The sequence below is a fragment of the Trachymyrmex septentrionalis genome, unplaced genomic scaffold (assembly GCF_001594115.1).
Source record: "Trachymyrmex septentrionalis isolate Tsep2-gDNA-1 unplaced genomic scaffold, Tsep1.0 scaffold7, whole genome shotgun sequence".
Taxonomy (NCBI): domain Eukaryota; kingdom Metazoa; phylum Arthropoda; class Insecta; order Hymenoptera; family Formicidae; genus Trachymyrmex; species Trachymyrmex septentrionalis.
In genome coordinates this window covers 2,627,104-2,638,772 of record NW_017305884.1, presented here as the reverse complement: position 1 = coordinate 2,638,772, position 11,669 = coordinate 2,627,104, and the positions used below count along the sequence as shown (strand labels likewise).

Here is an 11,669-nt window from a genome sequence, read left to right as displayed (position 1 = left end):
ATACTATATATATATATATATATTTAGCAATGTATTTTTATAAAAATTGTATATAACAATATAATGATACACCCTTGAACATCATTAAGAATTTATAATATGTAATAGTAAATACAAGATAATTATTTGCTATGTAACTTTTCTATACAAACACTCAGTTGCTGAAGACGATGAAGCAAATGGCGCATATTCGCACATGATTGTCGGAGACCTGACTGCTCACCACCCACTTCCTGTCGTTGACCTAGCTCGAAGTGTAATCTGGTCAAACGTTCCTGCTGCTCTCGTATTTCCGTCATCTGTTCCATACTACAATCTTTTCCTATAAACAATTATCGATCTCATTAGGTATTCTATTGTTTATACGTCATGAATTGTACCAACCAAATGCTCGTAAATTGCCACTGTGAAAATCTTCCAGCAATTGTAGCAAAGCTTGCTCCATATGACGAACATCAGGAACCTCTGACAGAAAGCAATGGTGTTTGCATGGCACCACGACTTTGTATAATAATACCAAAACAAAATCAAAAGATGTGAAACTTAAACATAAGGCTTATACACAACAAAATCATAAATTATAAAAAAATAAAAAAATAATAAAATATACAAATGTATACAAATATATTTATGAAAAGCAAGTGAAATATAATTGGAAAATGAAAGAAACTGAGAAGATGAAAAATCATTGTACTTAAAATGATTTCCAGAGAATGATTAATTACCTTTGTGCTGTCTTACAATTCTTGGTGGATCAGGCCGATTAGGCCTCTGCTTTTCCTTCTCATTAAGATACGTTAGTCGAGATTGATTGCCAGTATAACTTGAAGCATTAGCAGCGCGACTGGAAACCATGGAGCCTTGACTTGTCCCTTGACCGGAGCTTCCTTTGCTAATAATTGGCGATGTTTGTGCGTTATTTTCCCATAATATTTGTTGCTACAAAAATATCAGATAAATAATTACATTATTGTATAGTTATCAAAATAATAGGCTCAAGATAATTGACGTCGTACCGATATACTGGAATTATGAATTTCAGTTTTACTTGGACGATGAGATCTCGCTGGCGTCGATGGAGGAGTAGCTTCTCCTCCATGGCTGAGTGGTTCTTCACATTCTTCTTCTTGAACCAACTGCTGTAATTCTCCACACCCAGCTGCTTCTACCATGATGATGAGAAATGTACGGTATCCGTATTTGAAAGAACTATTATCTGTTCAAATAATCATTTTATTTTTTAGCGTTACAATATATATTTTTGTCTTATATTTCAGATAGTAAAAAGTAAAATACAATAAAATAATTTGCCTATTACAGAATGCTCCCGGTGTATTTTTCCAATTATACTTTAGATGTTCTATCTGTCGATAAAAGAATTGAAGGCTACAAATTTAAATGTATTAATTACCATATTGTAATTACTGTTTACCTTTCGCTTCTTGTATACGTTACCTCATTTGAAACTGTAGATAAAAAAACTTTTATTTCTCTTTTTGTAGGAAGACACCAAAAGTTTTTTTATAGACTATAGAATTGTCACTTTTGAATCATGAATAAATATCAATAAATAACTAGATAAGATATGTACTCAAGATGAAAGTGTTCTAATTTCTATTGTATGGTATGTTTGCGTCTAAAGTTAGGTTAGGTAAATATGAGACCTGTTTCCTTTAAATAGTGTACACCTTAGAACTTTTTAGAACTTTAAGTGAAATAGATATATATTTTGTGGCAACTCGCCACAATTTGATATTTGGCGAAAGCAAGAAAGAAAATTCTAGTGCAGCTTATATAGTGCAGGAATAAAAGTCATATCTATTCAGTGGCTTCAGTGCGTCTATTTGGATGCCCGAAGTAATCAGCTGATAATGTTGTTGTGAACTGCAAAGTATAAAATACTATAAAACAATTTTTTGTTCCTTGCCGATTCTGTATCGTCTATTTTACTTCGCCTGAAATAACGTATGAATGAAAGTTTCTTGATATCTATATATATATGTATACTGAATACAAGATTTGTCTAACAAACGTTGTTATTGTTGTTAATTGTGTATATTTTATTAAATTTACTTACATACTGACTTTATCGGATAAAAAAGTAAAAAAAGAACAATTGATTCTTTTACTGCAGCACTTGCTATTCTGATTTGAACAAAAATATACACGAACAATATATAATCAAAAATTCCACAATCTGGTTTGCAACAATTCTTTAATTGCTAAAAGCAAAAATTACATTTTATTAAATAATATAATCCTTTATTTATATAGTTTGCTTATTTCTTGAAGAATTCTCTATGATAATTAAATGATTATATTATAACCTATACATTTATAAAGTGAAACGAAGGAATTTAAATTAAAAATATCAATATGCAATTCATTTAATAAACGACTTGTTGAAAAGATATGTGAAGAAATATCAATTATTTTTTACTAAAGTATTTTATTAATTAAGCATACATGTTTGTTGGTAATAATAAATTATTGATTTTTAATTTTTTACTTTTCTTAAATGTATATTTACTAGTAAGTATATGTAAAACCATTTTTTGCTTTTACTGTAACAGATACAATAAGATTACATTGTGCCATGGCAACCAAGGAAGAGGAGAAAGTAAACAGTACAACTACTGATACAAAAAAGATTGAAGAGACACCAGATAACTCAACAACGGAAGATCCACCAGCTAGTTTAGAGACCATCCCTGAGGGAAACGCGACACGAAATGAACTTCAAATAGCACCAAAGGACAAATCAAAGAGTATGATTTCACCATCATTTACATACAATTTTACAAGCGTATAACAAGATATATTTAAAAAAATAAATTTTACATTTAAATTTCATAGTTGATATACTGCTAAAGGCTACTGCCAATGCTCCAATTATGAAACAGAAGAAATGGTCAGTTTGTCAAGACAATCCTATCGGACGGATCTCTGAATTTATAAAGAAGTATCTCAAGCTGGATCCCAATGAGAGACTGGTGCATTGAAATATTTCTTTTCAATTTCTTTTGCCAGTAATGAAGCGATGATGATACTAATATGATGAATTTTTATTTTTCAGTTCCTCTATGTTAATCAGACATTTGCACCTGCTCCAGATCAGACAGTCAAGAATTTGTACGATTGCTACGGTGCTGACGGAAAATTGGTTATACATTATTGTAAGAGTCAAGCGTGGGGTTGAGATTTATTAAAATTAGCTTGCCAATATTAATTTTCCCTGATAAAGAATAATATATAAGTTGACACAAACCACATTGTGATAATTCTAGTTTTCTATTTATTATATAATTTTTACTTATGTGTATAATATAATTACGATTATAATTATGATACCTGGTTTTTACCATTGTTTTATAGAAGAATTCTTGCTGAAATTACGCATATGTATTAGAAAGGTACAAAAACGCTGCCACAGTTTTATTGTACGCGTTAATCTTTTAATATAGTAATATCGGAACCCCGAGTATATAAATTAATCGATTTGTCACGAAATAATTGTGCATTACGTCTTTGACGTAATGGATCTTTTGCTACATGAATCTGAAGATTCTTTCAATTTTTCCATCGTTCTTGTTTTGCTGGATGATCTATCTCTCTTTGTGTCCTTACATCGGCATTGATGCGGTGTGCCTGCATTTGATTTGGAGCTTGTCGAGCTCCGCGATGTACATTTACAAATAGGTATTCTTTCTTCGCGAATTTCTTTTTTGAAATCTTTACTCCTATCAGAAGCAACTAACGGCGACTTCTGATTACCTATCGTTAATAAACCAGCAAATATGAATTGCAATAACATGTAAGATTTACATTGTTTTCTGATAAATCTCTGTTTTACTTTGTCATATATATTTAAGAATATAATATACTTACTTGTACATGATAAACTAGATTTTTTAGAGGATCGTGCAGTCTGATCCACCACGACACTTCCATCATCCTCTGCTTTTCGCGAAGATAATTTATCCGCATTCTCATTGGGCACGCTATGTATCGAGGCTCTTTCTGATTTATCCTCTTGAATTGGCGCGCTCTTTGAGTCCTTTAAGATCTCGGATGGACGTTTCCATATTATAATTGTTCCATCAGCGCTTGCTGTTACTATATGCTTGCCGTCCGTACTAAACTTACACGCGGTGATTATCGCGGCATGAGAGGTACCAATGTGAGTAAGATCCGCGCTATCATACTTCCAGATCTTGATGGTACAGTCATTGGATCCGGTAACAAAGCTTTGACCGTCCGAACTGATGTCTACGCAATTCATCGTTCCGGCGCTCGAACCTTCGATCTCTCGCACTACAGAACCGTCCAGAGTCTCCCAATAGGCGATCTTCCGATCCGTGCCGCATGTCAAGATCTGAATGCCGTCGGGTGTAAATTGTGCCATCATAAACATCGTGTTTCCTATGATAATGTATTTCCTGGTGTAGCGTCTATTATAAAAGAACCCGTTAAAACTCACTCTTACACCAACTTAAATAATGTTTTTACCAGCGAAACTTACGTTATGTCCCAAACAACGCATGTACCATCCGTACTTGAACTTATCAGATTCTCGTTGTTGCTTGAGATATGCAAAGATGTTATCGGACCTCGATGTTCCTTCAGTATCTTAATCAATTGCTGCACACCAGTTTTGATGTCCCATATACGCACCTGGAAAGCAGATAAGTTTCATGTTAACGGGCAAAATTTATTGGTAATGCATAATTAATACGAATAGATGTTAATTTTTCCGCAGGAACAGAATAAGCCGATCAGATTCGATTAAGCGAAGTAATTAATCACCTGGCCGTCGCAGCCACCGCTAATCAACGTAGTATCGTCGCTCGTGATGGCAATCGTCGATACGGCTTTCGTATGAGCGTTATGAATAGAAAAAAATAAGTCCCCGTTATGCGACGAGAATGCTCTTATTATGCCATCGTTCCAAGCTGAAACATGTAAACAATATAAATGTTTATTTTAGTTTAAACACGAGGCCTATCCTTTTTCCATACCTTGATTCTGAACTTCTTGCATAGTTCATCTTTCTTCTTTTTCTTTTTATTGTAGAGAAAAAGATAAAAAATGAACCGTGCAAGAGAAGTTTAGTTCTGAAATATAGAAAAAAACGATGATTCGATAGCATGCATTACTGTACAAAAATTATAACGAATTGCAACTGTTAAAAGCCTTTGAAACATAAACGGGGAGTTTCCCGGTAAAAAAATTTTTCATGCGTGAATATGTCTAAATATACATAAACATACATAAACATGCATAAATATTCATAAACATATATAATTATATATGAAATATGTCCATAAATATTCATACATCCTTCTTTCTTTAGTAAAATTACTTTTTAGTGTAATAGAAATAATAATAGTAATATGAAAACATCAAAAATAATTAACAAGGTAATTTTCGCACTATTTGTTTTAGAACAAAATCAAGTTTGGAGAAATGTAAAAAAATTACTTATATATAATTATACATAATATTATGCATAATTATGTATGAGTAATTTATTTTTTACCATTTTTCCAAACTTTTTTTCTAAAACAAACAATGCAAAAATTATCCCATTAATTATTTTTTATGTTTTCACATTACTGTTATTATTTATATTACACTAAAAAGTAATTTTACAAAAGAAAGAAGGACGTATAAACATGTATGGACATATTTCATATATAATTATACATGTTTATGAATATTTATGCGTGTTTATGTATATATTTATACATATTCATGCATGAAAAATTTTTTACTGATGAATGGAAAATTTTGTATGTATTAAGTTAATAATATCACATCATTTTTTTTTGCACGGATAATAACATAAGGAAGAGTTGTGTTATAATCTCTGATTTATATAATACTTGAATTGTGAAAATCCTCAATAATATAAATATAAATATGATTAGTCACACACACACATACATACCAGAAAGCAGCATTTGATCATCACGTGCGAACTGTAGACTGGAGCAAATGAAATTCGCCACGGTGACACGAACTGTCTCCTTCTGCTTTTCCAGTAGCCACAACCTGACGTCGTTCTTGCTGCCTGTTGCGAATACCTCCGAATGATTGCTGCGACATTAAAGCGACGTTAATCGATTCGATCAACCAGCATATAGTTGCAAAACTCTCTTACCGTGGAAATGCGATACTATATATGCAGCTGGTATGACACGTGACGAGTAGACGCATGTCTGCAAAATTTGACAGCTTTATCTGATAGATCTCGCACCAGGATGTCCCAATCAACACGAATTCGTTTAAATGGAGAACCATGGATGTTACAGCGCTACACACGTTTTCTTTTTGATGCTGATTAATAAAAAAGGGTGACAATTACGATTTCAGTCATTATAAATTCTTTGCAAGTCATTTGTATATATTGCCAACTTTCGTCATTAATTTTTGTAATTCCATGTTTTGCAATATCTTTATATATCTTTTCCTTCCTTCGCCTTTGTTGTTTTCTGCTTCTTTCTTATAATGTATCTGCCATGAAATGACTTACAGTGAGTATTTGCGGTGTATTGGGAAACTTCGACGGCTGCTTATGCGTTCGGCTCTCTTTTATGTTTATTATTTGGATCAACTCGATGGTACCGTCACCGGTACCGACTACCAGTTTTCCGTCCTTCAGAATCAGCAAGCTCCTCACTCCGCCCGCGTATAAATCACCCTCGCCCATCTTCATCTTCCTCGGGTCGCGTGTTATCTTTGAGTAGCAGCCGATCATCACCGGCAAGTACGCCGGTTCTCCGCGTTGCAGAAACTCGTCACTTAAATTCAACCTGAGAAAGAAGAGACGATTGAACAGGAATAAGAATGCACACGAATGCAAACGAAGATGAAACATAGTGATACGGTAATTAAAAGATATAGATATTAATTGAAGAGCTGTGAATACAGGCGTCTCTATGTGACCTTGCTTTAATGATATCACCGGAAGAAGTGCCACAGTAGATGATCTCGTCCTTTTCGTCTACAACGACGCAGTTGATGAGACGCTTCAGTTTGCCCACTTCCACATCGAGATTGTGCACTCGACGCTTCTCCGCCTGGATCCACCAGATCTTCAGCGTCCTGTCGCCCGCGCTAACGAAGCATTCGCCGTGAAGATGCATTCTCGTAACATTATATGCGTTACCGCTCGTATCGTTGCTGGCGAACGAACCTGCGGAGGATTATTTCTCAATATTTGATATACAATATTTGATTTGTGGGTTGAATTTGTGCTCTACAAATTGTTTGCAAAAGAATTTTTTTTTCGCGGATGAAACTTCTATATTTCTTTAGTTATATATACACATCCGTCTGGGATTCTTCTCGCAGATTTGTAGGGATATTAATAAAAAGAATAAGGACAGATACCGCAAATTAAAGAATTCTTTTGCACGTCCCAGATAATTATGTTGCCGTCGTCTCTGCCACCGAGACTCACGAGGAAGTCGCTGTTACAAGTAAAACATAGGTCCACGATGCCGACCTTGTGCGTCTCGTAACTGCCTTTCATTGTACCTTCCTTGTAATTCCACACAATCACCATGGCCTGTGACATGAAGATGTAATCGGTGAAATCAAATATAATTGAATTGCATATGAGAATATTAAGATGTATACCTTGAAACCAAGATGATTGTTCTGTCCGGAAGCGACGTATTCACCGCACGGAGAGATACACAATGTCGAGACATTATTTGTGTGACCGCTCAAAAATCGTTGCTCGTTAGTTTCGATGTTCCTTATGACGACCTTGTACCCCATCGGATAGAGGAGGTGCTTCTCATCCGGATGCAATTGCAGAGAGTTCTTCGTTATGCCTTAAAAAAAGATTGAAGGATGTTAGAAAGATAAAATATAAAAAAAGAATGTAAAGTTATTAATCATGGAAGAAGTACAAAGTGACGTACAGTAATTAATTAATTTCATCTAGAAATATGTGGAAATAAAAATATAAGCTATATAAATTTCGATTCATCGTTGTTCTTATATATTTTTCAAAAATTAAAATTTTGTAAATTCATGTTCCTCAATTTTGTATGAACTCAAAACTGATGTCACTTAATCAGACTTTAATAATTTTATATATTTTTTATTAATTCATTTTTTGAACTAAATTTATTTAATTACTTAAATTTAAATAAATCTGTTTTGAATTTAATAAAAATTGAATCCTTGTTATTTGAAATAAAACAATTTACTGTTTTCTGTACGAACCGTCAAACGTGATTATTCCAATCGTTTCGAGATCTTGAGACTCCATATCGCTTCGTTCATCAACTTTACGATAAATGTATAATTAAAAATATACTAGGCCGTGAAAAGCGTGAAGTTGCGGAAGCGACGTAAACAGCGTCACCGTGGTGATAAATTGATTGTTTATGAACCCCACATTTCGTGTCAACCCTTTGAAGTTTTTTATTTGAAGTTTATAAAATTACTTTTATCTCTTCAAAAAAGTACAAAAAGATGTCAAGTATGTTTGAACACTTCTTTTAATACATCAAAAAATTTAAAAATAGTATAACTAAATATAACTTTAGAAATATCGTAGGAGTATCTCTTGCATAAACATAAATTTAAAAACGTTAAAAAATAGATAATTAAAGAAAATATTCATAATTTGCAATTCTCAAGGTTTCGTGACATCTATTGAATACTTACATGTGTGTTATATTTATAATACGTTTTTGCGGAGCTATATTCTCGATTGTCAATATCATAGTTTTCGTGTATATCGATCTAGCTCTCAACTTTCTATTCCAGCCGCAATATCGGAGGGGGCGCATGACTTTTTCAAATAAATGTGTATTCATTAATGACGGATAATATTATTATTTTCTTATGACTCTCGAAATAATAAACAATAACAGCGTTACTACAGTTCTTCAGAAATATGAAAATATCCTTCATGCATCAATGGCAGCCACTGAAGGATTGGATGATCCTAAGTGAAGTGCATGAATTTCTTTTGTTGTAATTTTGCTGTATAGACGATATTCTTATAATTTATTTGTTCTTGTAATTACATCTCTCATCACCTAATAAAAAATTGTATAAAATTACAACGAAATTCATGTATTTTACTTAGGATCAGCCAATCTTTTAGTGACTGCCATTGATGCATAAGGGATGTTTTCATATTTCTGAAGAACTGTAGTAACGCTGATGATGACTCTAAAAAGAGTCGAAACGTTTGTATGGAAATATATTCAGTTAAAAACTGCACTGAATAACAGTATTATTTAATCACGCTCCAACAATCGTGTTACACTCTCATTTGCCCTAATTCTCACAATTGTTTATATGTATATTCGTGATCACGTTACATCATTTTACAATTAATATTGTTCTTAATTAATCTTGAATTAGATAATTTGATTTAAATTAAGTAACGAGATAATTACGATAAAAATAAGCTTTATCTATCTCAATAAAATTCATACTTTTTCTTTCAATTATAAGATATTGTTTTGTATAATTTATTTATACAATATCATTATCTGCATTTTTTTTGTAATCTCTATATAAAATTAAAAAATATAACTTAAGAATTATAGATCATACAGAAATTACAAAAATCTAATTTTTCAATTAAATATTAATCACGTTTAAAAAACTTCGCGGATCGTCGATTTTATCTTAGTTGCGAACAATTGAAATATCATTGCCATCGCATTGATAAATGTATCAGATTCAGTGGCCTTGTGGCCTTGCTTAAAATAGATAATTAGCGTCGATATCGTGATTAATATCAAACACTTTGCTAGTACAGAAAAAAAATAGACTTGCATGAATCAGAATTTATGTGCGCAGACCCGACAATCACGATGTCAGCACATTCATGAGATAATACGTGAATAGAATTCGTCAGGTCGGCGATTATTATTATACGGAAGATGAGTGGTCGAAGGCAAAGTCCCTGTGAAGGACTCCAGATCTGTACTTTCTAAAACTTTTAGAGTGAATACTCTGAAATCACTCACACTTATAAAGATTAAAAATCGAACCACTTTTTTCCAGCAAGATTGGCTCAATTATTTCTCTTTAGAATGAGATTCCACTCCAAAGAAGAGAATTAAGGAGTAAAGAAAACGACTTCCTGTCGTTTTCCAATTCGTACAAAAATTTGAATAAATTCCTGAAAAATGATTGCCGATCCCGCCCGAAGTCAGAAAGCCGGTTCATAATTCGCACGCTCCGAAACATACGCCGCAACATAGTAAATTTCCTCGTGGAAAATACGAAATAATGAAATTGGCGCGTATCCCCTCCGTTGTTAAGCCATGCGTTATCGTCGCGTGTCGGCGTTAATAAGGTTCAACGGCTGCATGAAAAAAACAGTTCGGGAAAGACTATAGTACACCTACTAGTACACCTGAAAAACGTCGTACACGCGGTCGATTCACGGCCGAGATCGGGCTTATCGCCTCCTCGCCGCTCGTACCTTGCGTTTCTCTTACGTTCCCCACCCTGGATAATGTGCGACGAGTAGCACATGCAGATATAAAAGCGAACTTACGAGGGTGCCGGATTCAGTCGCTCGCGACACGTGTGTACGATTTGACGAAGACGAGACAAAAGGAGAAGTGACAGCTTTGTATTTTGGAGCTCTTTGTGAAAGCGAAAGGGCGACTTTCGAGTAGAAAGGGCCAAGAAAAGCAAAGAAAGCCGCCTCTGTCGCTTCAACCCCCGGGATTTCAACGATTGGCGATTAGGCAAGAGAAGACTTCATCAGCGTGTCGTATTCCTCGAGGATAATTAATCTCCCAAAGATGATCTCCGCGTTGAAAATGTGCTGTAAGTATGATCTCGCGTCGTAATCTTGTGCGCGAATCTCTCGCCTTAGGCACTGAAAAAAGTCTGATAATAGCTACCAAATATCGAGTGAAATAATTCAAATGTTTGATTAATATAAGAATAATATATATAATTTTACTTTTTTATAAACATTTAGTATATGTATTCAAGTAGCAGCGCGTTAAAAAAGCAATTATATGCGCTTTTTTAACGCTTTGTAAGCGCTGCGTGCTACTTGGATATTATACATATTGGATATTAAACATAGCATAATAATATAACCAACTGTTTTGATAATACTTATTAAATATTTATATAGAAAAATAAAATTATTTTCAGTTATATTAATCGAACATTTTGATTGGAATTATTTCATTCAACATTAGGTAACAATTACCAGACTTTTTTTTTCGATGTGCGTTTCTCTCCGCGTATTTACCTCTTGATTAAACGTTGCGTGTTCGATCGATCCTCCTTTTTTATTCATCGGATCATTTTTTTATTCTGAGCGATTTGCAAATTAACGATTATTTCATCGATCACGGCGGATCTTTGCGGTTGCGCGCGCAAATAATTTCAGATATCAGAAGTTGTCGAGTACCAAAGCCAATGTAGCGGAGAAAAATATTCAGAAAAAGTCGATAATATCATTCAATGCGTCATTTTGTAATCTCTCGAGTGGATAAGCCACTAAGTTATCATGCCGATCTAAAAACTGCAGTATGAAAAATTCAATTGAAGTGCGTCTTGTTCCATACATGATCTCTACAGTAGCCAATTATTAATAAATGTTGACTAGTATATCTTCAATATTGGCTAGTATATCTTCAATATTTAACAATTGT

At 33.6% G+C, this 11,669-nt stretch overlaps 4 protein-coding genes across 11 annotated transcripts in view; 2 read left to right on the top strand and 2 right to left on the bottom strand.

Moving 5' to 3' along the window:
• Nucleotides 1-1,467, bottom strand: part of LOC108753562 — a 3,013-nt gene extending 1,546 nt beyond the window's left edge. Inside the window, exons 1-5 of the mRNA XM_018495241.1 lie at nt 1,433-1,467; nt 1,017-1,216; nt 726-939; nt 385-501; nt 153-322 (exon numbers count right to left, since the gene is read on the bottom strand). Coding sequence (XP_018350743.1) covers nt 153-322; nt 385-501; nt 726-939; nt 1,017-1,172 — 657 coding nt within the window. The 5' untranslated portion in view covers nt 1,173-1,216; nt 1,433-1,467. The remainder of the gene's footprint in view (nt 1-152; nt 323-384; nt 502-725; nt 940-1,016; nt 1,217-1,432) is intronic.
• Nucleotides 1,125-3,263, top strand: LOC108753561 (autophagy protein 12-like). Of its 7 annotated transcripts, none has more exons than XM_018495238.1 (4): nt 1,125-1,185; nt 2,574-2,768; nt 2,857-2,993; nt 3,077-3,263. In XM_018495238.1, exons 2-4 carry the CDS (start codon nt 2,597-2,599, stop codon nt 3,197-3,199), a joined length of 432 nt encoding a protein of 143 aa, XP_018350740.1. In that variant the 5' UTR covers nt 1,125-1,185; nt 2,574-2,596; the 3' UTR covers nt 3,200-3,263. The 7 variants fall into 7 exon arrangements, with proteins under 7 accessions (XP_018350740.1, XP_018350734.1, XP_018350742.1 ...); XM_018495232.1 differs by lacking the exon at nt 1,125-1,185 and adding an exon at nt 1,593-1,651; XM_018495240.1 differs by lacking the exon at nt 1,125-1,185 and adding an exon at nt 1,616-1,624.
• Nucleotides 3,264-3,274: 11 nt separating this feature from the next.
• Nucleotides 3,275-11,669, bottom strand: part of LOC108753558 (cilia- and flagella-associated protein 52) — a 29,609-nt gene continuing 21,214 nt past the window's right edge. Inside the window, exons 1-11 of one of the 2 annotated variants that reach the window (XM_018495227.1) lie at nt 8,242-8,556; nt 7,645-7,844; nt 7,396-7,573; nt 6,949-7,198; nt 6,536-6,815; nt 6,164-6,339; nt 5,951-6,099; nt 4,807-4,952; nt 4,523-4,674; nt 3,889-4,451; nt 3,275-3,774 (exon numbers count right to left, since the gene is read on the bottom strand). In XM_018495227.1, the coding sequence (XP_018350729.1) occupies nt 3,521-3,774; nt 3,889-4,451; nt 4,523-4,674; nt 4,807-4,952; nt 5,951-6,099; nt 6,164-6,339; nt 6,536-6,815; nt 6,949-7,198; nt 7,396-7,573; nt 7,645-7,844; nt 8,242-8,287 (2,394 nt within the window). In that variant the 5' untranslated portion in view covers nt 8,288-8,556 and the 3' untranslated portion in view covers nt 3,275-3,520. Of the gene's footprint in view, nt 3,775-3,888; nt 4,452-4,522; nt 4,675-4,806; nt 4,953-5,950; nt 6,100-6,163; nt 6,340-6,535; nt 6,816-6,948; nt 7,199-7,395; nt 7,574-7,644; nt 7,845-8,241; nt 8,557-11,669 lie in introns of those variants that run through there. The other variant, XM_018495228.1, reaches the window with a different exon arrangement.
• Nucleotides 10,413-11,669, top strand: part of LOC108753559 (putative inorganic phosphate cotransporter) — a 17,484-nt gene continuing 16,227 nt past the window's right edge. The window contains exon 1 of the mRNA XM_018495230.1: nt 10,413-10,824. Coding sequence (XP_018350732.1) covers nt 10,800-10,824 — 25 coding nt within the window. The 5' untranslated portion in view covers nt 10,413-10,799. The remainder of the gene's footprint in view (nt 10,825-11,669) is intronic.